The 24,110-nt window shown below is 49.9% G+C and overlaps 1 protein-coding gene and 1 pseudogene across 2 annotated transcripts; both read right to left on the bottom strand.

The window, feature by feature from the left end:
* Positions 1-9,280: 9,280 nt before the first annotated feature.
* Positions 9,281-10,546, bottom strand: LOC103718281 (putative carboxylesterase 2 pseudogene; annotated as a pseudogene). Its single transcript, XR_015987166.2, has one exon. The product of XR_015987166.2 is annotated as a putative carboxylesterase 2 pseudogene (transcript).
* An 11,827-nt stretch (positions 10,547-22,373) lies between these two features.
* On the bottom strand, positions 22,374-23,799 carry LOC103718280 (putative carboxylesterase 2). Its single transcript, XM_008807021.5, has one exon. It carries the CDS (start codon positions 23,633-23,635, stop codon positions 22,679-22,681), a length of 957 nt encoding a protein of 318 aa, XP_008805243.2. The 5' UTR covers positions 23,636-23,799; the 3' UTR covers positions 22,374-22,678.
* Between the last annotated feature and the right edge of the window lie 311 nt (positions 23,800-24,110).

Below are 24,110 nucleotides of genomic sequence, written 5' to 3'. Positions count from 1 at the left end.
GCTGCTTCCCTACCTCCTGCGGACGAGCCCGACGTTCCCGACCCGGGAGTTCCTCCAAGCTGACCTCTTGTACCTTTCGTTGTCTTCTCTCTTTTTTTTTGTATACCGGGGTTTTGCCAAATTGTATGGGCCTCGGCCTTGAAACAATGAAAATTAATGCAAGTCGAATGTTTCTTCATCTCGCCTTCGTCCTTCTTTTTCTTTTAACTCTCGGTAGCGTCTTGCTGACTCCTGGCTCCCGAAATTCTTCCGGCGCTAGGCCAGGCATCCGAGGGTTAGGCCTCAGGAAACTCTTCCGGCGCTAAGCCAGGCATCCGAGGGTTGGGCCTCGGGAAATTCTTCCGGCGCTAAGCCAGGCATCCGAGGGTTAGGCCTCGGGAAATTCTTCCGGCGCTAAGCCAGGCATCCGAGGGTTAGGCCTCAGGAAACTCTTCCGGCGCTAAGCCAGGCATCCGAGGGTTAGGCCTCAGGAAATTCTTCCGGCGCTAAGCCAGGCATCCGAGGGTTAGGCCTCAGGAAACTCTTCCGGCGCTAAGCCAGGCATCCGAGGGTTGGGCCTCAGGAAATTCTTCCGGCGCTAAGCCAGGCATCCGAGGGTTAGGCCTCGGGGAATTCTTCCGGCGCTAAGCCAGGCATCCGAGGGTTAGGCCTCAGGAAATTCTTCCGGCGCCAAGCCAGGCATCCGAGGGTTAGGCCTCAGGAAATTCCACTCGTTGGTCGACCAAGGCTGGCGCATGCCGAGGCAACTGGTCGGGGCTTCAGGCTAGTCTGCTCCCGGGATGGTCATCGGATTAGCCTGGCATCCGAGGGCCGAGCCTCGGGACCTTCCACTCGTTGGTCGGCCAAGGCTGGCGCAAGCCGAGGCGACCGGTCGGGGCTTCCGGCTAGTCTGCTCCCGGGATGATCATCGGGCTAGCCAGGCATCCGAGGGCCGTCAAGCCTCAGGAAATTCCGCTCGTTGGTCGGCCAAGGCTGGCGCAAGCCGAGGCGACCGGTCGGGACTTCAGGCTAGTCTGCTCCCGGGATGATCGTCGGGTTAGCCTGGCATCCGAGGGTTGTCAAGCCTCAGGAAATTCCACTCGTTGGTCGGCCAAGGCTGGCGCGAGCCGAGGCGACCGGTCGGGGCTTCAGGCTAGTCTGCTCCCGGGATGATCATCGGGTTAGCCTGGCATCCGAGGGCCGAGCCTCGGGTCATTCCGCTCGTTGGTCGGCCAAGGCTGGCGCAAGCCGAGGCGACCGGTCGGGGCTTCCGGCTAGTCTGCTTCCGGGATGATCATCGGGCTAGCCAGGCATCCGAGGGTTGTCAAGCCTCAGGAAATTCCGCTCGTTGGTCGGCCAAGGCTGGCGCAAGCCGAGGCGACCGGTCGGGGCTTCCGGCTAGTCTGCTCCCGGGATGATCATCGGGCTAGCCAGGCATCCGAGGGCCGAGCCTCGGGACATTCCACTCGTTGGTCGGCCAAGGCTGGCGCAAGCCGAGGCGACCGGTCGGGGCTTCCGGCTAGTCTGCTCCCGGGATGATCATCGGGCTAGCCAGGCATCCGAGGGCCGAGCCTCGGGACATTCCACTCGTTGGTCGACCAAGGCTGGCGCAAGCCGAGGCGACCGGTCGGGGCTTCCGGCTAGTCTGCTCCCGGGATGATCATCGGGCTAGCCAGGCATCCGAGGGCCGAGCCTCGGGAAATTCCGCTCGCTGGTCGTGCGCTTGTCGCTCGCTGCCTGACGGGGTTTCTCCGTGGCCAGCCGCGATCATGTTTCTCCTTTTCTCTAAGCGTTGCCTGGGGGAACACGAGAAGGGCATTAAACGCTAATTAATGCGTTACCTGGGAAATCGGATCGCCAGCTGCTGCTTGCGAGGAGTGTTAGTTGAGCGGCCGCGATACGCGGGTTCTTCGAGGAGGATACGGCCTGGGCGCGAGCGGAGATATGTGGACCTAGGGGTACATGACACCCGGATTGTCCTGCACAAAGAATGCGGTTTAAGGAGAATGACGCTTAGGAAATCGCGGGGAGATACGCCTCGGGAGCCGGAACGGCTCCGGTTTCAATGCGCCTGCATTTATTGGAGCCACCCGCATCGGAACGACCAGGGGGCCGCAGTTTGGCTATAAATACAGGTGCAGGTACGATGGAGTTTGCCAAGCCGGAGCTGTTCAGGTTGCCATGGATCGCGGACCTCCTCCTTGGCATATGACTGAGAGACTCCTGTTGAAGGAAAGGGGGGACGCTCCCCTTGCGACTTCAGCCAACTAGCCGTTTCATCTGGGATCAACAAGGAGGGTCTTCCCGGCGGAACTCCGCTCTAGGCGTTTCATCCGGGATCACATCTCCCCTCCTTGAAGTTCAGCCTCCCGATCGAGCTCTGCACCAGACGCTCAGTCCGGGACCGCGCCTCCATATGCTCTTCCCCCTCGTATTCCTTCTCTTTCCTACCACTGGGGAGGATGGGAATATCCTTTGGAGGCGGCGTTCCCCTGGGGGCAGCGGGAGCTTCTTCTGCGGCGGCTCCTCGTTTTTTTTTTGGTGAGGTGCTGGATGGCGCCTCCGGTTAGAAGCACCCACTTCCGGTGGGATTGCAGCTGCTTTGGGTTGAGGGTTTGGGATCCTCGGTCCTCAGCTCCACGGATTCTCCACCTCTTCTTTGCTTTCTTTACTCCCTAATTCCCCTCTGGGAATTCCTTGTAATCACACGAGCACGCCATTGTAACCAGAAATTATTGAAATGAAAAGTGTTGCACCTTTTCAAATTGTCTTTCTGGCCTTGTTGTTCTACTGGTAATACATCCGCAGGTTAGCGGAATTCCAGCCCCTTGGAATTTCTCGGCCATCTAGGGCTTCCAACTGGTAGGAGCCAGGTCGGTTTACCCAACGAACTTTATACGGGCCTTCCCAATTCGGCGCTAGCTTCCCACCTTCCGTAGGTTGAGATGCCTTAGCTCGCCTCAGCACCAGATCTCCAATTCTGAAAAGCTTCGGTCGGACTTTGGAGTTGTAATATCGGGCCACCCTCCGCTGATACATTGCCATCCGAACCTGCGCCATTTCCCTTGCTTCTTCCAAGAGATCCAGGTTCCCTCGGAGTTGCTCCGAGTTGGCCTCGGATCGGTGTGCGGCTACCCGAGGTGAGGGAAGTCCGAGCTCTACGGGGACAACGGCTTCCGTGCCATAGGTTAGGCTGAAAGGCGTCTCCCCGGTAGGAGTCCGATGCGTGGTCCGATACGCCCAAAGGACATTCTCGAGTTCCTCGACCCAAGCTTGCCCCGTCCGTCCGATCCGCGCTTTGATACCTTGGAGGATTGTCCGATTTGTGACCTCGGCCTCGCCGTTGGTTTGGGGATGCGACACGGACGTGAACCGATGTTCGATCCCGAACTCCTCGCAGAAGTCTCGGAAATGCTTGTTATCAAACTGTCGACCGTTATCCGAGATGAGGACCCGAGGTACCCCAAATCAGACAATGATGTTCTTCTTTACGAACTTCCGGACTTGCGCCTCCGTGATGGTGGCCAGTGGCTCTGCCTCCACCCACTTGGTGAAGTAGTCGATGGCGACAATCAAAAATTTCCGCTGGGCCGAAGCGATGGGGAATGGTCCGAGGATATCCATTCCCCACTGTGCAAAGGGCCAGGGGGCGGTGATTGGCGCCAAGGGAACAGAGGGGACTCTCTGGATGTTGGCGTGGCGCTGGCAGGCGTCGCATTTCCGTACGTGATCCTTTGAGTCTTCCAATAAGGTCGGCCAATAGTAGCCTTGCCTCATGATCTTATGTGCCAGGGACCTAGCCCCCAGGTGCGATCCGCAGATGCCTTCGTGGACTTCGCCGAGGGCGTAAGCCGCTTCCGAAGGGCGGAGGCACCTTAAGAGGGGGGCGGTGAACGAGGTCCGATACAGCCTCCCTTCGTAGAGTACGTAGTGGGCGGACTTCATAACAAGTCGCCGAGCTTGATCTTCATCTTCGGGGAGGATCCCTTCGGCGAGGTAAGCTACAAGCGGGTCCATCCAAGATGGTTCCGGATCAATTGCCATCACCGCTTCAGCCTCGCCGATACTCGGGGCATCTAGGGTCTCCAGGTATATCGCCCTTGACAGGTTGTGTGCCTCAGCGCCCACCAAGCGGGACAACCTGTCGGCCCTAGCATTTTCGCTCCTTGGGACCTGCTGAATGTCAATACTGCCGAGGTCGGGAATGAGTGCTTGCACCTTCCGGACGTAGCTCTGCATGGTCGGGCTCCGTGCCTCGAACTCTCCTCGAACCTGCCCGACCACCAGCTGGGAGTCGGTGAAGACCTTCAGACGCCGGATGCCGAGCTCCTTGGCGAGTTTGAGTCCCGTGACTAGGGCCTCGTACTCCGCCTCATTGTTGGTCACTGGAAATCCGAACCTCAAGGCATACTCGGCTATCACTCCATCGGGATTGGTAAGGACCAGCCCAGCCCCTCCACCTTCAGGGTTCGACGACCCGTCAATGTGGAGCGTCCAGATCGGGAGGTCGAGGCTGGGTGTTTCCGGCGGCCTAGGTTCCGCCTCCTGCACAGTGCACTCAGCGAGAAAGTCCGCGAGCACCTGGGCCTTGATGGCGGGCCGGGGCTGGTAGCGGATGTCGAACTCACCAAGTTCTACTGTCCACTTCACCAGCCGTCCCGCATTCTCAGGATTGCTGAGGATCTGCCGCAGTGGTTGATCGGTCAAAAGGGTGACAGAATGAGCCTGGAAATAGGGGCGAAGCCTCCTGGTCGCAGTCAGCAGCGCGAAGGCGATCTTTTCAGCCTTCGTGTACCGCGTCTCGGCATCCCGGAGGACTCGGCTGGTGTAGTACACGGGCTTCTGAAGTTTTGCCTCTTTCCGAACCAGTACTGCGCTGATGCGGTTGGGGAGACCGCCAGGTAAAGGTAGAGCATCTCCCCCTCTTGCGGCTTGGACAGCAGGGGAGGAGACGCTATGTACTCCTTGAGCTGGTCGAACGCCACTTGACATTCAGCCGTCCAGAGGAAGTCTTTCGGGCGCTTCAACACCTTGAAGAACGGTTGGCAGCGTTCGGCCGATTTTGCCACAAATCGTCCGAGCGCGGCGACCCTCCCAGCGAGCTCCTGAACCTCCTTCACTTTGGTCGGAGGGGACATATCTTGGATGGCCTTGATTTTGTCCGGGTTGGCCTCGATCCCCCGCTGGTTGACAATGAAGCCGAGGAACCTCCCGGCCGAAGCACCAAAGGCGCACTTCGCTGGGTTTAGCTTCATACGAAACTTCCGCAAGGTGGCGAAGGTCTCCTCCAGATCCGCAATGTGCTGATCCGCATGGCGGCTCTTTACCAGCATATCGTCCACGTACACCTCCATGTTCCGGCCGATCTGCTCCTTGAAGATTTTATTGACGAGGCGCTGGTAAGTAGCGCCAGCGTTCTTCAGACCGAAGGGCATTACCTTGTAACAGTACAACCCCCTGTCTGTTATGAAGGCCGTTTTCTCCTCGTCCTGTGGAGCCATCATTATTTGGTTGTAGCCGGAGAAGGCGTCCATGAAAGACAGCAGCTGATATCCGGAAGTCGCGTCGACCAGTTGGTCTATTCGCGGGAGCGGAAAGCTATCCTTGGGGCACGCCTTGTTCAGGTCGGTGTAGTCGACGCACATCCTCCACTTCCCGCTCGCCTTCCGGACAAGTACGACGTTTGCCAGCCACTCGGGGTAGCTCACTTTCCTTATGAAACCTGCCTCCAAGAGTTTGTCTACCTCCTGGTCGACCACCCGGATCCGATCCGGGGCACAGTGTCTCTTCTTTTGCTTTACTGGTCGGTGGGTCGGGTCGACGTTGAGGGCGTGAGAAATGACCTCCGGGTCGATCTCAGGTACATCGGCCGCCGACCAGGCAAACACATCAGCATTGGCTCGGAGGAATTCCACTAACCGGAGCCGAGCTTCCACTATCCACAAGAACACGCCTTACATCATAGTTCGCCATAGTGAGAGAGATCACCATGGCGTCATCGTGGGGAGTCTGAACCCCCTTTACATCTTCATCACAAAAAGTGATTACATTTCCGACCCGCTGCCTCTTCGCGACGGCCACTCCTGATGCTTCCGCCGAGCCCCCTGCGTTCCTCACGGGCCGAGAGCAGCCCCCAGTGATGGTGTGGATCACTCCCGCAACGGGTCGATTCTGCTCCCGAGGCTCCTGAGGGGCCGGGTCGGCCGGACGCGGGTCTGCCGGGGGACGTCGGTCGTTTATATATCGACCGAGACGCCCTCGGCGAATGAGAGCCTCGATCTCGTCCCGAAGCTGGAAGCAGTCTTCGGTATCGTGGCCGTGGTCTCGGTGGTACTCACAGTACGCCCGAGAAGGCCTCCTCCCAGGGATCTTCTTCATCTGCCTCGGGACCGGGAGGTCCTCCCGCCCCTTGACCTCCATGAGGATCTGGGCCCGGGGGGCCAGGAGTGGGGTATACCGGTTGAAGCGTCGGTGCGGAGAACGAGGGCGTGTGGCGCCGTGGTTTCTTGCTGGTGACGGGCTTCTGCGCCGGCGTTGAGGCGTCGGGCTCCTCCTCTGGGGTGCCTCTTTTCGCCTTTTCTTCCCGGGCTTTAGAGGGGCCTCGGCGGCCTCCTTGTTCCGGTGGGAGGCTGCCTCCTCGGCGTCTGCATACTGGTTTGCCCGAGATAACAGCTCCGGGAAGCTCCGCGGCAGGCGTTTGTCCAGGGAGAAGGTGAGTCTGCCCTTCCGGAAGCCACGCTTCAGGGCTGAGAGAGCCACTTCCTGGCTCAGGTTCCGGACCTCCAGTGTAGCCTTGTTGAAGCGGGTGAGATAATCCCGCAGGCTTTCTCCCTCGTTTTGCCGGACATCAAAGAGGGAGTCGGAGACCAGTCGCCGCCTGCTACTGACGGCGAAATGGCTGATGAAGAAGCGGGTGAACTGGTCGAAGGACTGGATGGAGTTAGCCTCCAGGCCGGCGAACCATGCCCTTGCCGGGCCACGGAGGGTCGCCGGGAAGGCCTTGCAGAGGAGCGGATCCGATGCTCCATGGAGGAGCATAAGAGTCCTGAAACTCTCCACGTGGTCCCGCGGGTCCGCCGCCCCGTCGTAGGGTTCGATCGCCGGCATTTTGAACCCCGGCGGGTTCGGGGTCCGCAGGATCCTCGAGGCAAACGCCGGCTGGGAGGAGATCTCCAAGTCAGCGAAGGGATCTTTGGAGTGACCCTTCAGGACCTGGAGTTGTCTGTGGAGATCGTCCACCCGCCGGTCCAGGGAGCGCGACCGGTGGGTGGGGGACAAGGAGCGGCGCGAGGGGGACCGACTGGAGTGCGGGCCCCTCGAGGACTGGGGTGTCTGAGAACGCGCCCGGGTCCGCCTCTCGTACCCCGCACAGCTCCGATGAGAAGGTCCTGGCAGAATGGACCGCACTCGAGAATCCTCCTCGCGCCGGCGCTCCTCTCCATGGGAGAGGAAGGAGCGCGGGTTGTGAGGAAGAGGCGAGTGCTCGGGGGGCAGCGGCTCCTGAGCCCGTTGCGGCACCCGAGAGATCACGCCCTGCAGATTCTGCACTGCCTCCGCGAGGGTGCGAACCTGCTGGGCTAGCTGGTCGAACTGGGCAGCTTCGACCGTCTGAATGGGAGAAGGGGCGGTGGAGTGCTGCTGAGAGTGCGTTGGGGACGCAGCAGCCTCCCGGCCGGAGGCGCGAGAGGCTCCGCGACCGGAAGCATTGGAAGCTCCACGACCACCTCGCCGTGCCATTACGATCGTTCTAAGATTCGTCCCTTCCTCTAGCGCCAACTGTTGCTGGTGGTCCAAACCGTGAACGATTGGCACTGCGGTGTGAACGGAATTCCGTCTGAGTTGTCTTGGTTGGTGTTGGTTGCGCTCCACCTTCCGCCAAGAAACCTGCAAACAAGCCTTGCACCACCACCAGGGTGGTGATGGCCCTCCGACGGTCAAGTCAGAGGAGATTGGAGGAGGAGGAGAGGTGATAATCGCAAGTAAGAGAGTGCTCTGGGAGATATTGCTCACCTCCCCCCTTTCTCCCCCCAGCCGCATATATACCTGGCTGGGGGGTCTCTCAGGGGGGTTCGTTATCGTGGGGCACGATGGTGTGGCCACTGACATGGCCGTTACAGGGCGTCGTGGAGCAGCACCGGGTACGGCCACGTCAGGGCATAGTGGGGCTCCGCTTTGTACGGCTGATGCAGGAGATCGTGGAGCAGCATCGGATACAGCCGTTGCAGGGAGTAGTGGAGCAGGAGGCCGCGGCGTGCCTCTGGGGAATAGCCTGTCGTTATCAAGAGATCTCCGACTCGGGGTCGGAGCGCTGGATCAAGGGGCAGCCGACTCGGGGTCGGGCTGCGGAGCCGAGGATATCCGACTCGGGGTCGGATTGCTGGATCAAAGGGCAGCCGACTCGGGGTCGGGCTGCGGAGCCGAGGATATCCGACTCGGGGTCGGATTGCTGGATCAAAGGGCAGCCGACTCGGGGTCGGGCTGCGGAGCCGAGGACGTCCGACTCGGGGTCGGAGCGCTGGATCAAAGGGCAGCCGACTCGGGGTCGGGCTGCGGAGCCGAGGACGTCCGACTCGGGGTCGGAGCGCTGGATCAAAGGGCAGCCGACTCGGGGTCGGGCTGCGGAGCCGAGGATATCCGACTCGGGGTCGGATTGCTGGATCAAAGGGCAGCCGACTCGGGGTCGGGCTGCGGAGCCGAGGACGTCCGACTCGGGGTCGGAGCGCTGGATCAAAGGGCAGCCGACTCGGGGTCGGGCTGCGGAGCCGAGGACGTCCGACTCGGGGTCGGAGCGCTGGATCAAAGGGCAGCCGACTCGGGGTCGGGCTGCGGAGCCGAGGATATCCGACTCGGGGTCGGATTGCTGGATCAAAGGGCAGCCGACTCGGGGTCGGGCTGCGGAGGCGAAGATGTCCGACTCGGGGTCGAATTGCTGGATCAAGGGGCAGCCGACTCGGGGTCGGGCTGCGGAGCCGAAGATGTCCGACTCGGGGTCGGATTGCTGGATCAAGGGGCTGCCGTAGTCTTCCTGGGCGCGCGTGCCGGTCACGTGGGGCATGGTGGCTAAGTTCCCCCGTAACAAATAATATTTCCCATTTGGTGGTATTCTACCAATGCCTGCATGTACATCTGTCTTGTTCCTGTATCATTTTTTGGAAGAGTTGTTTTGCAAGAGAAAATTCACAATTAAAATGTTTCCTTTTATTTTTCATAGCTTTTCACCCCAACATTTTTTCATTTTTCATCCATAGTAATTGATGGTTATGAGTTTGATTTTGCAGATGATGCATCCCAAAAATTGGTAGACATCTAATTATCATGACTTTGAGTAATAACAGCCTATAAGGCAACGACGATTGAACCAAATTCTTCTTATTTGGTTATACACAACCATTACAACATCTTGGGTTCGATACCTGTTGCTTACTTGGGCATGAAACGAACTTTCTCGAGCCGAGGCCCAGAACCTAGCCCGAGCCCATTTATGATCGTATTCGTATCGTCGCCAACCCGCTACCCACGAAGGAAACCGGCCAACCGCGTCATCATCTCCAGCGCCTTGTCGCAACCAGGATTGAGCAGATGAAACACGTGGTCCTCCGCCTCGGTCTCCAGCAGCTCCACCACCCCTCTCCACCCACTCCCCCTCAACGCCTTGCAATACGCCCTTCCCCTGTCCCTCAGCACATCCCTCTCCGCCGTGACCACCAGCACCCTCCCACACCCCAGCCCCGCCAGGCTCGGCGCTCCCTCCGCCATTGGGTTTATCTGCGGGTCGTCGCTCTCCACCGCGCTCCCCCACGCGAAAGGCCACAGCCGGTCGAGCATCTCCGCCTCCAGAAACGGCTTGTCAACCCGGTCCTTCTCGCAGCCCATCCGATCCGACCCCCAGAAGTGCGGGTGTATCAGCACCAATCCTTCGATCTTCGCCTCCGCCCGCATCGCCATGTTGTGAGCAATGTTCGCGCCGGCGCTGTCGCCGCCCAAGAACACGCGCGAGAATTCCACCCGCTCGGCGAGCCAGGGCACGGGCCCAGGCCCCTCGGCGTGGGACGCCACCCACTGGAGCGCGCGCGCCGCGTCCTCGTAGGCCGCCGGTAGCGGGTGGTCCGGCGCCAGACGGTAGTCCACCGACACGGCGATCACCTTGGCTTCGACCACGAGGGAGTTGACGAAGTTGTGGTAGAGGGCCGAGAAGGGGCTTAGGGAGCAGAAGCCGCCGCCATGGTAGTAAACGAGGACGGGGAGCTTCTGGGAAGGGCCGAGGGAGGAGAGGTCGGGGAGGAAGAGACGGGCGGATAGGTTCGTGTCGGGGTCGATGACGACGTCTTCGGAGGTGACGCCGGTGGAAGGGTCGAGGGAGGGTGGGACTAAGTCGGTGCCGAAGAGGCGTTCGATGCGGCCGTCCTTGTAGGTTCGAAGGAGGGGGAGGAGCTCGACAGCGATTTCCTTGTTGGGATCCATCGAGTTTGAAGGGTTTGGGTTTGGGTAGGGATGGTAGCTAGTTAGCTACGAAGAAACATAGTTGGATTCTTCTCCTTCGATCGGTTATTTATATCAATGAGTCGCCTGAAATTAAAAGGATCGAACCAATGTTTTTTTTCTTTTTGATTCCAAAAAATAAATCCACTTGGTTTCAGACTTGGTAGTTGGTACAACCCAAAGTCACCGATCCTTTTGGTTCGCACAAACAAAAAATTATTCCAGAGATTTACAGGAAGATAAAAAAATACAAAATTATATTGATATCTTTTTTTTATAAAGCAAATCGACTTCGATTCCTGAATGATCCACATCACTTCTGGTTCTATTGTAACAAAAGATTCCCTTTTTATGTGGAAAAGACCCGTATCAATAATTATGATCTTACATATGAACAATTCCTCAATATCTTGTTCATTTGTAACAAAATATTTTTTTTTTGTGCGTCGGTAAAAAAAACATATAACATTACCTCTTCAGTCTGAACCAAGAAATCAGTTAGATATGATGCAAAATAGATCTTGTTCTATCGTTGATCAGAGATTTCTATATGAAAAATACGAATCAGAGTTTGAAGAAGGGGAAGGAGCCGTCGACCCGCAACAGATAGAGGAGGATTTATTCAATCACATAGTTTGGGCTCCTAAAATATGGCGCCCTTGTGGCAATCTATTTGATTGTATCGAAAGGCCCACTGAATTGGGATTTCCCTAATCAGGCGGGTCATTTCGGGGCAAGCGGATAATTTATCATAAAGAGGATGAGCTTCTTCCAAAGCATACGGCTTTCTAGATGTATATGATGATATCTAGATAGATGGATCTTATATGAATCATATGATAAAGTACCACATGAGTGGATATATAGGAATCAAAATCTGCCGAATCACTCATGTTATGATCTTCTACACCCTAGGTCTCCCCGTTCCATCATCTAGCTTTTGTTCTTCATGTAGCATTCAGACCGAATGACTCTATGAAATTACGTCGATACTTCCACAGGATTATAAGTGGAATATTATTACTAAGCAATACCAATCTGTTAACAGTAGACGGATCAGAGAGTTATCATGTGCAATTATTATGGAATATCCATCTTGACAAGAGATGGAGTAGGGTCTGTAGTTCAGAGGATTAGAGCACGTGGCTACGAACCACGGTGTCGGAGGTTCGAATCCCTCCTCCCCCACAACCTTACAAAAGAGCTATTGTCTTGGTGTGAACCGCCTCAAAAGAACACCTCACCAACCACAAAAATCCTCGTCCGCTCCAGTGTTCCTTATCATCCATCGTTCTCGACCATTGTCAGTGTTTTGCCGTCGGGCTGGGGGAAATTAAGGTTGGTCCCACAAATTTAGACTCTAGCGTCCTTCCTTGCGTGCACAACGTTCTGGTGTCTGCACATTTCAACGACGGCTATGGCTCAAAACAAGCAGCGATCGGCGGAAAAAAATAGGAAATAAGAGACAACAACAGAGAGAAAGACTTCTTGTTGGGGAAATACTGGGAAGACGAGACCAATTATACTGAGGCACGTAAATCTTACTCTCTTTAAGAAGATTGCACGGAAGTCTTACTCTCTTTAAGAAGATTGTACGGAAATCTTACTCTTTTTAAAAAGATTCAAATTCTCTATGATTGGCAAAGCCTAAAATCCGGTACAATAGAAAATATTATGACTTGTTGCACAAGTAGTCAAGCCCAAAGCTCTACTAAATAAACACTCTTCTTTGCCAAGAACTCTCTCAAAGTATTTTTGTAAGTAAAATAAAATGATATCATATATATTTGGAATGAGGGGGGGGGGGGGGGGGAAGGATTTATATAGTTCGGAACTGAGAGTAATTTTCATTCATCTCCTCGTGAACTCTTCATTTCCTCAAATACATAAACCCTTCATCTCTCTAAATGCATGAACCCTTCATCTCCCTAGATACATAAACCTTTCATCTCCCTAAACCCTTTTATCTCCCCAAATACATGAACCATTAAATACGTAAACTTCATAAATGATATAAAATATACCAACACTTCTTGCGAGGGTAATAGAGAGCAGTGAATACCGCTCGTTAATTTTCTTGGGGGGTTCTTTTGGCGAGATGGGGCGGTTGCTGTCGGTAGTTATATTGGGTGGTTATCAAATCGTTTTAAGCCACTGCACTTCAATACTCCACAACTATAAAAAATTCTAATTTATTTAAAATACATGTCTCTTAAATAATAACCTTTGAGATGTCATCTAAATCTGATAAAATAAGAAAAGAGAATAGAATCCATTCTTTCATGTCTTGTGATGCTTTTCTTGTATTCTTTTAGCTATAAAGGGTTAAATAGGTTCATTTTTCTCTAAGTACGTAGATTTAAAGAAAAAAAAATTACAGTCAGGCATTCTATTACGAAGGTAGGTTTTCCAAGTATTCACCTACAAATAACAGATTACAATCTCCTCCTTGCTGGACAGCGATTTCCTTGCTGGTATCCATCGAGTTTGAAGGGTTTGGGTTTGGGTTGGGATGGGAGCTAGGAAGAAACAAGAAGATGGGTCTAGTTGGAATCTCCTCCTTCGATGGGTTATTTATATCTATATATGAGTCGCCAAGTTTTTTTTTTTTTTTTTTTTTTTTTTTTTTTGCTAATACGAAAGTATCATATCCGACGAAAACGGGTACACCCAATAAGATCAAACTGCCTCTATCTTTGAAAGAACACCTTACCTTCCACAAATTTACCAGAACAACTTTATTCGGTTCAGTGTTTCTTGCTATCCATCGTTGGACTAGGGGAAATAAATTAAGATTGGTCCCGCAAATTTAGACTCCAGCGTCGTTCCTTGCGTCCGCCACTTTCTGGTGTTTGCACATTTCAAGGACGGCTTTAGCTCATCGAACAAAACGAGCACGGATCAGGGGAAAAAATAAGAAACAAAAACAGAAAGAAGACTCTGTTGCCAGTAAATATCGCTCGTTTTTGTTGGTGGTTATCAAATCGTTTTAAGCCACTGCACTTCAATACTCAACAATTATGAAGAATTCTAATTTATTTAAAAAACATGCATGTCTCTTAAATAATAACCTTTGAGATGTCATCTAAATTTGATAAAATAAGAAAAGAGGATAGAATCCATTCTTTCATGTCTTGTAATGGTTTTCTTGTATTCTTTTAGCTATAAAGGGTTAACTTAGTTCATTTTTCTCGAAGTATGTAGATTTAAAGAAAACAGATTAGTCAGGCATTGTGTTCCGAAGGTTGGTTTTCCAAATATTCATCTACAAATTTGAGACTACAATCCTAGTGGGGAAGACACGGTCCTTATGATAGCATTTTTGGTACACCTTGCTTATTTCTTCACCAATACCACAACAAATAAATTCATTGTTTTTCAATGGTAACTCAAGTGGGTCTTAAGTGGCTATTAATTCATTGTTCCTTCTTATACTAAAACCATAGGCTATAAGTGGGTAATAAGAAAAGAAATTGAAGCTTGACAGTATTATAGATAAATATGAGGCCAGATGGATGGACAAAGGATATAGTCAAAATGAAGCGCTTGATTACTTTAATGTGTATTCACCTACAACAAGACTAACTCTAATAAGAACAATGATGGTCATAGCCTCTATACATAATAAGGATATACATCAAATGAATGTTAATATCACTTTTCTCGGTAGTGATCTTGGTAAAAAAAATTATATTGATGGTCATAGCCTCTCATTTGCTTTTGATTTTGTTTAACCATAGGTTCAAGGATATCTACCCATGACTATATATTATGATATATCCTTTTATTTATTTTTAGTTTATTTGATTTTTATCTCTTTACTTCTTTTTTTAATTTTTTTTAATTATTTTTAGAACATAATGAGGGATATTGTAGTATTTTCTAAAAAGAATAAAATCAAGGTTTGGCGATGTGGTTAAAAGAAGCACTCCATCAGCTCCTCTACCAATAGCAGCTAGCCCATGCCAGACTCGTCCCACACTGAGCGGGTGGTGATTATTGTCACGTCCCGGATCCGGATCCGTGACACGGCCGTGCTATTGCCGACTACCGCCCACAATAGCACGCAGCCTCATACATGGGTAACAGGGTAGTCAAACCAACCAAATCTTTTCATATGAAAGCATTCTTAGTACAACATGCTGGTCAGTACCCAAATATAGAGCTTCTATGTAGTTTATGTACACAAAAGTATACTTGCTTTATTCCAAAAGAAAGAAGCCCTGATACAAAATTAAAGTGTCTCTGGCAGCTTTCAGTGGTGAGGATCTGAAAAAAAAATATAAATAACGGATATGAGCTACACAGCTCAGTAAGTAATCATACCTAATCTTACCGGATCAAACATAATGATAACTATGTTTATGCAGGGTTTGAGAAGCTGACATGCATATTATCTCACAATTTATCATGGCAAAATATGTATGCTGGAAAAACAAAGCAGTATTTTCAGTCAAACAGAATTTTCATAAAACATGCACATGAAACCGTGCCCTCGGCATGCCGTGGTCCATTCTCTCGGATGCTACTGCGAAGTCCATTCGGCCACTAGCGGGGCCAGCTTAGTCATTATCGGCCACTAGCAAGGCCAGCTTAGTCATTCTCGGCCACTAGCAAGGCCAGCTCAGTTGCATTCGATCAGTAGCATCTTTGAGCCCATTATAGTGCCTCTTGGCTAGATAGTATTTCGTCATACTAACTTGCATGCATGATTAAAATATCAGCATAATCATGGTGCATACATGGCCATAGTTTATGAGATCAGGCAAGTTACTTATCCATCATAACATATCATGCATGAATAACACTTTAAAAACTTAACAAACATAGTACTCATATGATCCGTAATAAGATTAAAGTAGATTACGTACCTCAATTCGCTTTCCAAATTTCTCAAGTTCGGGTGACAAATCCTTAATCACCCAAAACAACATCATAGAGATTTCATTATTCCCCATTCATTTATTATAAAATTTCTTAGTTCATCATACTATGAACTTACTTGCTTGGATCCCATCCAAGGATTTAGCCCAAGTCCAATTTGAAGCCTTTGGGGTTCAATTTAAAACCAGATTGGGTCCACATGGGTTGATTGGATTTTTAATTAAAGGATTGGGCCTCGTTTATAATTGGGTCCAGCCAATTGGGCCCTCTGATTTGGTCAATATGGCTCATTTGGGCCTGAGTCAGGATTAGCCCAAGGTCAATTCGACCTTCTGTCAGTTGAATTGGGCTTGAATTGGGCCTGATTCACAATCAATTAGGTCTGCTGAGACCAACTCAGCTTAATTGGGTTCGGACCCATTTCAATTTAACTTAAATTAGCTCGGATTTATTTAACCCAATTTATAGTTTAGGCTCGTCCAAACTTAGCCCAATCTAATTGAGCTCGGATTTAGACTTAGCCCAGTCTAATTGGGCTTGGGTTAGTCAAATTTGGCTAAACCCATTTCATTTTTTTTTCTTCTCTTTTCCTTCTTTTTCTTTTCTTTTTCTTTTTCTTTCCCTTTTACTTTCCTTTTCTTCTCTTCTCTTTTTTTTTTTCTTTTCTTCTCCTTCCCGAAGCTTCTTCTCCTCCCTTCTTCTCTTTCATCCCGATCCCTCCTTCCTCTCTTCTCCGACAAAGGGAGGACGGCGAGCGGAAAGGGGGACGGCGAGCGGAAGGGGGCCGGGCCATGACCGGCGGCGTCCGCGGCCAGGCCCCGTGGCGTCCCCGGCCGAGCCTGTGACGACGATGCTCGCGGCCGAAGCCGGCGGCCGCCGCACACGACGACGAGGATGAGTCCCCTCTTCCTCTCTTCTTTTTCTTCTTCCTTTCTTTCTTTCATTCTTCTTCTTTTCTTCAACCTCCCTTCACCAACCTCCCATATTCTCTCTCTCGCTCCCAAACCCTCTCTCTTCCTCTCTCTATTCTTCTCTTGTGAAGGAAGAAGGGGAGTTTGGGAGGTCTGGGCCACGGCCGGACTCGCGGCGTCCTCAGCCGTGCCTGCGGCTGAGCCCACGGCCGCGCCCTTGGCCTGCCAGCAGCCGACGCCCGCACCGACGGGGATCGCGGCCGAAGCCGGTGGCCCTCGGCCTGCCAGCAGTCCCCTTCCTCCCTTCTTTCTTTGTTTCTTTGTTGTCCCGAATGAATCCGGGGGAGAGAAGGCAGGGGGCTTACCTAGCTTCCGGGGATGAACTGCGGTGCCTCCTGCTCCGGTATTTCAGCCATCGTCCTAGAAAGTCCTTGGGGAGGAAGGAGAGCGGTAAGGCTCTTTTAGCTAGGGTGAGGTGTCACCCCCAGCTTTCCCCTGTGAAGGACCTAACACCTGAGCCTTCCTCTGATCCCCACCTGGCCCTAGTCAAATCCATGCATAAAGCAGGAGGTGGCAGCCATCAAACGGGCTGACAACCATGGGCCCGATTAGCCTATTAGATGTCATGGCCCAATGTTCAAATATGGGCGCAAAAAGAAGTAATTGGGCCCAGTTGATTTTTGGGCCCAGGTATTACATTCTTCCCTCCTTAAATAAATTTCGTCCTCAAAATTAGTCATACCTTAAGGTTCAGGCTTTAAAAGTATTCAACATCGAGTCATCCTCGAGATCTCAGTTAGTCTCCCTCTTAAAATGCTTGCTCATAAGATTTTGGCAAAATCATGGCATCTCAAAACTTCCATATATGATATAGGAGTTCTTTTGATCTCTTCCAAAAGAAGACTAATCTTCCCACTTTAGATTTTAAATGCTATAATCCTTGGCCCAAGAAATTAATTGCTCTCGATTAAATCTACACAAAGATCGTAATCGGCTTAACAGAAATAGGTGAGACCATTAGCATCAAATACTTTTCATAATCTATTATCCTTTTTCTTCTCTTAACCTTGCCTACAATTTAATGATCAACCTTTATCCTAGCAAAACCTCAAACCCTTTTCGAAGAGATAGATTGAAAATGTCATAGCTAGGTGTAGGGGCCATTCCAGGTCTAAGCCCAATCAAGGAACCATCAATCCGTTAATACTAAATTTAAGATGCTCAAAATCTCCCAGAAATTGCCAACAATAGAAAAACTCACTAGTGAAATTATATAGCTATCTCCAGATTATTCAGAGAATCAACAACACTTTTCTCCATTAGAATTCTAATTCAAATTTTTCAATAATTATATTCATCAATACAGTTTCATCATTAGATCTTATCAAAAGAATAAGGTCTAACATTTTCAGATTTGTTTCTTTTGATAGGTGATCTAAATTTATACACAAAAATCTACATCTCAATTTTGAATAAGAACATCGATTTTTTTTTTGTCAAGATATCAACTGCTCTCGATTATCCGATCTATCACAAGATTAGATCATAAACAACTTCAATCCACCCTTGATAGATATTCATCAAAGTCAATTGACTTCCTCAATTTCTTTCAATCGGATAAAGGATGGATATTAATTTAAAAATTCAAGCTTCGAATTTAGGAGGGAGGAGGTCCATACCAACATATTCTAGATCCAAGATCAAAATCGATGATCCATAAATTCATGTCAAAAGATGCTAAGAATTTCTTGGCACGACATAAAATTGAAGAACCTAAGATAAGCACAGTGATATCCAAAAATCCAAACATTCTTCTTTTTATTTATCAAGAAAAATTCTACTACACAAGAAAACAGATCAAATCTTTTATTATTACAACTTTCCGAATCAATGGAATAATACTTCAGACCAACTTAGAGAACTAATTCTGCCCACTATGTTTTCGTTGCGCACTCTGATTCAAAACATCATTTTTTGTTTTTGAATTCATTAATAACTTTTGATCGCCATACTATTTGTTTACCAATAGAACTATTTAATCCCTCATGTGTATTTGCACTTCAAATCTTTCCTCCATCTTGATCGAATGTTACTTAGCTAGAACTTCTTTTACCTTTTCATGAACGAGCAAAGAAAGGGTATCCCAACATAAGATCCCCCTAAATAGGTGACAATGCTTTAAACAAATTTTACATTTTCAGCAACTTCATTCGTATAAAATGAGCCAAAAATATTCTTCAAGATTGGAAATTATCTCAGAATTTACTAAATGACTTCCAATCAAAATACCAATCTTGCATTGTAATTTGAAAAGATCTAATATTTTACATTCCAAGTAAACAAAGGAGAACTCTTAAATCTCATTCTCAAATTTACTTTCTTTTTATATAATAGTTCCATGCATAATTATTATACAAATTTCATTCTCGAAGAATATAAAACCTTTCCTTGTCCAAACCTTAAACAACTTATGAATGAACCCTATCTTGCCGTCAAAATAATTAACTTCAAACTAGAAGTATTATCCACAGTACCCAGTATCAAGTTAAACTTTCAAAATCACCTATATACTGATACACAAATAATCACAATGTACTTTAACATTCCATGGCTCGTACTCCACTTAATATCAGTCAAAATCTAATTTAATCATAATCCAAAATACAAATTATTCCATCGAGAAATCTCCAAAATAATTTATTCTTATTTTGGCATGGCTTGCTAGCATTCTGATTCAAAACACCAAAATTCTTAGTAGTCTTAAATTTTGAATTCTAATACCATACCTGTCATAATCATGCCCCGAGAATGATTTTGTATTAGCCTTAACTTCTTTCTTTTTGTTGCTCATTGTCATCTATCAAAATATTTATGTCAAGCAATTTTCGTGACTGACCGATGATGCAACCAATAAAATCTTTTCTTTCTTTTCAATTATACGGAATTTCACTAAATGAGATTTAACTACCCCTGCCCTTATTAAAATTTGAAATTTTTACTCATGATTAACCTATTGCTCTGATACCATAAGAATGTCACGCCCCGGATCCGGATCCGTGATACGGCCGTGCTATTGCCGACTACCGCCCACAATAGCACGCAGCCTCATACATGGGTAACAGGGTAGTCAAACCAACCAAATCTTTTCATATGAAAGCATTCTTAGTACAACATGCTGGTCAGTACCCAAATATAGAGCTTCTATGTAGTTTATGTACACAAAAGTATACTTGCTTTACCCCAAAAGAAAGAAGCCCCGATACAAAATTAAAGTGTCTCTGGCAGCTTTCAATGGTGAGGATCTGAAAAAAAATGTAAATAATGGATATGAGCTACACAGCTCAGTAAGTAATCATACCTAATCTTACCGGATCAAACATAATGATAACTATGTTTATGCAGGGTTTGAGAAGCTGACATGCATATTAACTCACAATTTATCATGGCAAAATATGTATGCTGGGAAAACAAAGCAGTATTTTCAGTCAAACAGAATTTTCATAAAACATGCACATGAAATCGTGCCCCCGGCATGCCGTGGTCCATTCTCTCGGATGCTACTGCGAAGTCCATTCGGCCACTAGCGGGGCCAGCTTAGTCATTATCGGCCACTAGCAAGGCCAGCTTAGTCATTCTCGGCCACTAGCAAGGCCAGCACAGTTGCATTCAATCAGTAGCATCTTTGAGCCCATTATAGTGCCTCTTGTCTAGATAGTATTTCGTTATACTAACTTGCATGCATGATTAAAATATCAGCATAATCATGGTGCATACATGGCCATAGTTTATGAAATCAGGCAAGTTACTTATCCATCATAACATATCATGCATGAATAACACTTTAAAAACTTAACAAACATGGTACTCATATGATCCGTAATAAGATTAAAGTAGATTACTTACCTCAATTCGCTTTCCAAATTTCTCAAGTTCGGGTGACAAATCCTTAATCACCTAAAACAACATCATAGAGATTTCATTATTCCCCATTCATTTATTATAAAATTTTTTAGTTCATCATACTATGAACTTACTTGCTTGGATCCCATCCAAGGATTTAGCCCAAGTCCAATTTGAAGCCTTTGGGATTCGATTTAAAACCAGATTGGGTCCACATGGGTTGATTGGGTTTTTAATTAAAGGATTGGGCCTCGTTTATAATTGGGTCCAGCCAATTGGGCCTTCTGATTTGGTCAATGTGGCTCATTTGGGCCTGAGTCAGGATTAGCCCAAGGTCAATTCGACCTTCTGTCAGTTGAATTGGGCTTGAATTGGGCCTGATTCACAATCAATTAGGTCTGCTGAGACCAACTCAGCTTAATTGGGTTCGGATCCATTTCAATTTAACTTAAATTAGCTCGGATTTAACCCAATTTATAGTTTAGGCTCGTCCAAACTTAGCCCAATCTGATTGAGCTCGGATTTAGACTTAGCCCAGTCTAATTGGGCTTGGGTTAGTCAAATTTGGCTAAACCCATTTTATTTTTTTTTTCTTTTCTTTTCCTTCTTTTTTCTTTTCTTTTTCTTTTTCTTTCCCTTTTCCTTTCCTTTTCTTCTCTTCTCTTTTTTTTTTCTTTTCTTCTCCTTCCCGAAGCTTCTTCTCCTCCCTTCTTCTCTTTCATCCCGATCTCCCCTTCCTCTCTTCTCCGACGAAGGAAGGACGGCGAGCGGAAAAGGGGGACGGCGAGCGGAAGGGGGCCGGGCCATGACCGGCGGCGTCCGCGGCCAGGCCCCGCGGCGTCCCCGGCCGAGCCTGTGACGACGGTGCTCGCGGCCGAAGCCGGCGGCCGCCGCACACGACGACGAGGATGAGTCCCCTCTTCCTCTCTTCTTTTTCTTCTTCCTTTCTTTCTTTCATTCTTCTTCTTTTCTTCAACCTCCCTTCACCAACCTCCCGTATTCTCTCTCTCTCGCTCCCAAACCGTCTCTCTTCCTCTCTCTATTCTTCTCTTGTGAAGGAAGAAGGGGAGTTTGGGAGGTCCGGGCCACGGCCGGACTCGCGGCGTCCTCAGCCGTGCCTGCGGCTGAGCCCACGGCCGCGCCCTTGGCCTGCCAGCAGCCGACGCCCGCGCCGACGGGGATCGCGGCCGAAGCCGGTGGCCGTCGCCGGTGGCCCTCGGCCTGCCAGCAGTCCCCTTCCTCCCTTCTTTCTTTGTTTCTTTGTTGTCCCGAATGAATCCGGGGGAGAGAAAGCAGGGGGGGCTTACCTAGCTTCCGGGGATGAACTGCGGTGCCTCCTGCTCCGGTGTTTCAGCCATCGTCCTAGAAAGTCCTTGGGGAGGAAGGAGAGCGGTAAGGCTCTTTTAGCTAGGGTGAGGTGTCACCCCCAGCTTTCCCCTGTGAAGTACCTAACACCTGGGCCTTCCTCTGATCCCCACCTGGCCCTAGTCAAATCCATGCATAAAGCCGGAGGTGGCAGCCATCAAACGGGCTGCCAACCATGGGCCCGATTAGCCTATTAGATGTCACGGCCCAATGTTCAAATATGGGCGCAAACAGAAGTAATTGGGCCCAGTTGATTTTTGGGCCCAGGTATTACAATTATGGTGGGGAGGTCGGTGGTGATGGTCTTGTGGCCCTCCCCTGGGGAGGCGATAGCGAGCTTGGCACTGAAGTCGTGGGCTTGCCTGGTGACTTCGGCAGCGATGTGAAGGTGGTTAGCAATGGTGATGACCGTGCCTGCGGTGAGGAAGCTGAGGACGATAGCAGGGTAGATTATGGAGTCTCTTCTTCTGGATGCCGAGGCATGGTGGAGGGTGCCAGCGAGGTTGGATCAGTGGAGATCAGAGAATGTGAGGCAGAGGCCTGTGGCGGAGTCGACGTGAGCGGTCTTAATCTCGGCGAGGTAGAGTGGCAGGAAGCAGGAGAGGACGAAAAAGGTGGCTTTGAGCGCAGGGTTGGCGAGGAGTTGGTGGTAGCGGTAGGAGAAGGTATTTGCGTCGAGATAAGGATAGATCATGTGGCATCGGAGGGCTTGAAGGGCTCTTGACCCAGCATCGAAGGGCGGCGTCCAGATTCGGCTTCTTTGCTTTCTTTTATTATTTTATATGGTGGTAATTTTTGCCTGACATGGTATGAGCTATTCCTATCCAAAAAATTTTCTCACTCTCTCTCTCTGGTTGTCACAACCCTCTTTTTGACGATAAAAGTTTCTATATTCTATTTTTGGATTTGTACTCTCAAAAATCTAAACCAGATGATTGAAAAGCAGCCCCTCCCTCTCAAAATTAATAAATAAATGGTTAAAAACTACTTAGATAAAAAAGTATATGAAATAAATTTAATATAATAATAAGCAATAAAGATAATTAAGAGATGATCATGTTATTACTTATTAGAAATAAGCGTAGGATATTTGCTTTTATTCCTTGCAGAAGGCACCTCTTTTAACTGATCATCATCCAAGCATATATCAGCACCTTCCACTACTCACCCCTGATGAAACCAGCCAAACGCTGGAACAACTCCAAAGCCTTCTCACACGCAGGCTCGAACAGATGGAAGACGTGATCCTCGCCTTTCGTCTCAAACAGCTCCACCATCCCTCCCCACCCACTCCCCTTCAAAGCCTCGTAATACGCTCTCCCCCTATCCCTCAACAGATCCCTCTCCGCCACGACCACCAGCACCCGCCCGCATCCCAGCCCCGCCAGGCTCGGCGCCCCTTTCGCCATCGGGTTCAACCGCGGGTCGTCGCTCCCGGCCGCGCCCGGGCACACGAGCGACCACATAAGGTCCGTTGTCACCGGGTCAAGCAACGGCTTGTCGTCTCGGTTCTTCTCGCACCCCATCCGCTCCGATCCCCAGAAGAACGGGTGCAACAGCACCACCCCCTCGATCCTCGCCTTCGCCCCCATCACAATGTTGTGGACGATGTTGGCGCCGGCGCTGTCGCCGGCCAAGAACACGCGCGAAAAGTCCCCGTGCTCGGCGAGCCAGGGCTCGGGCCCGGCCCCCTCTGAGTGGGACACCACCCATTGGAGCGCGCGCCACGAGTCCTCGTAGGCCGCCGGGATGGGGTTTTCCGGCGCCAGCCGGTAGTCGACCGACACGGCGACCACATTGGCTCTGGCGACGAGGGAGTTAAGATGGTTGTGGTACTGGGTCCAGAAGGGGCTCCCGATGCAGAAGCCGCCGCCGTGGAAATAGACGAGGATGGGGAGCTTCTGAGAAGGGTGGAGGGAGGCGAGGTCGGGGAGGTAGAGGCGGGCGGATACGTTGGTCTCGCGATCGATCATGACGTCCTTGGAGGTGAGGCCGCTGGTGGGATCGAGTGAGGGAGGTACGAAGTCGGTGGGGAGAAGGCGTTCGACGCGGCCGTCCTTGTAGGTTCGGATGAAGGGGAGGATTTCCACTGCGATTTCGCCCCCGCTAGGATCCATTGCTTGGGTTGGAAGATCTCGATCGGTGGAGACCGCAAGAGGGCGAGAGATGAGATGGATGGGACTTCCCTTGGCGGATTAGTATCAGTCTCTTGTCTAAAAATAAGATGGGCGATAAAGTCGCCAGATACGAGGGGATGCATGGCGATTAATATTTTGATATCCAATGTTTTTTTGGCAAGCGATGCTCTCTTTGGCATGCGATATCTTGGGAAATCTTCTAGAACAATAAACATGCAGATACGGTGTATCTTCGTTGACATGCTCGGTCATGACTGGCACGTGGCGTTGGCAATTGGCCAGCGTTAGCGGTGGAGCCACAGCAATAAACACCATGCACAATCCTGATCGTTAGCGGACCTAACATACGGTCAGACGTCTTCAATCCATATTCCTGACTTGGTTCCTAGATGAAATAAAAAGCTAGTATTAAGAATCACTGGTTATTTCTATGCCATGTGCCAGTTTTCTGCAA

Source organism: Phoenix dactylifera, chromosome 5 (assembly GCF_051530095.1).
Source record: "Phoenix dactylifera cultivar Ajwa chromosome 5, Ajwa_hap1_PhDact_Kaust_v1.1, whole genome shotgun sequence".
Lineage (NCBI taxonomy): Eukaryota > Viridiplantae > Streptophyta > Magnoliopsida > Arecales > Arecaceae > Phoenix > Phoenix dactylifera.
This window is presented reverse-complemented; position numbering and strand designations above follow the sequence as displayed.

Excerpts from the sequence above, each read along its gene's own strand:
- LOC103718280 (XM_008807021.5), bottom strand. The coding sequence starts at position 23,635 with ATGGATCCTAGCGGGGGCGAAATCGCAGTGGAAATCCTCCCCTTCATC.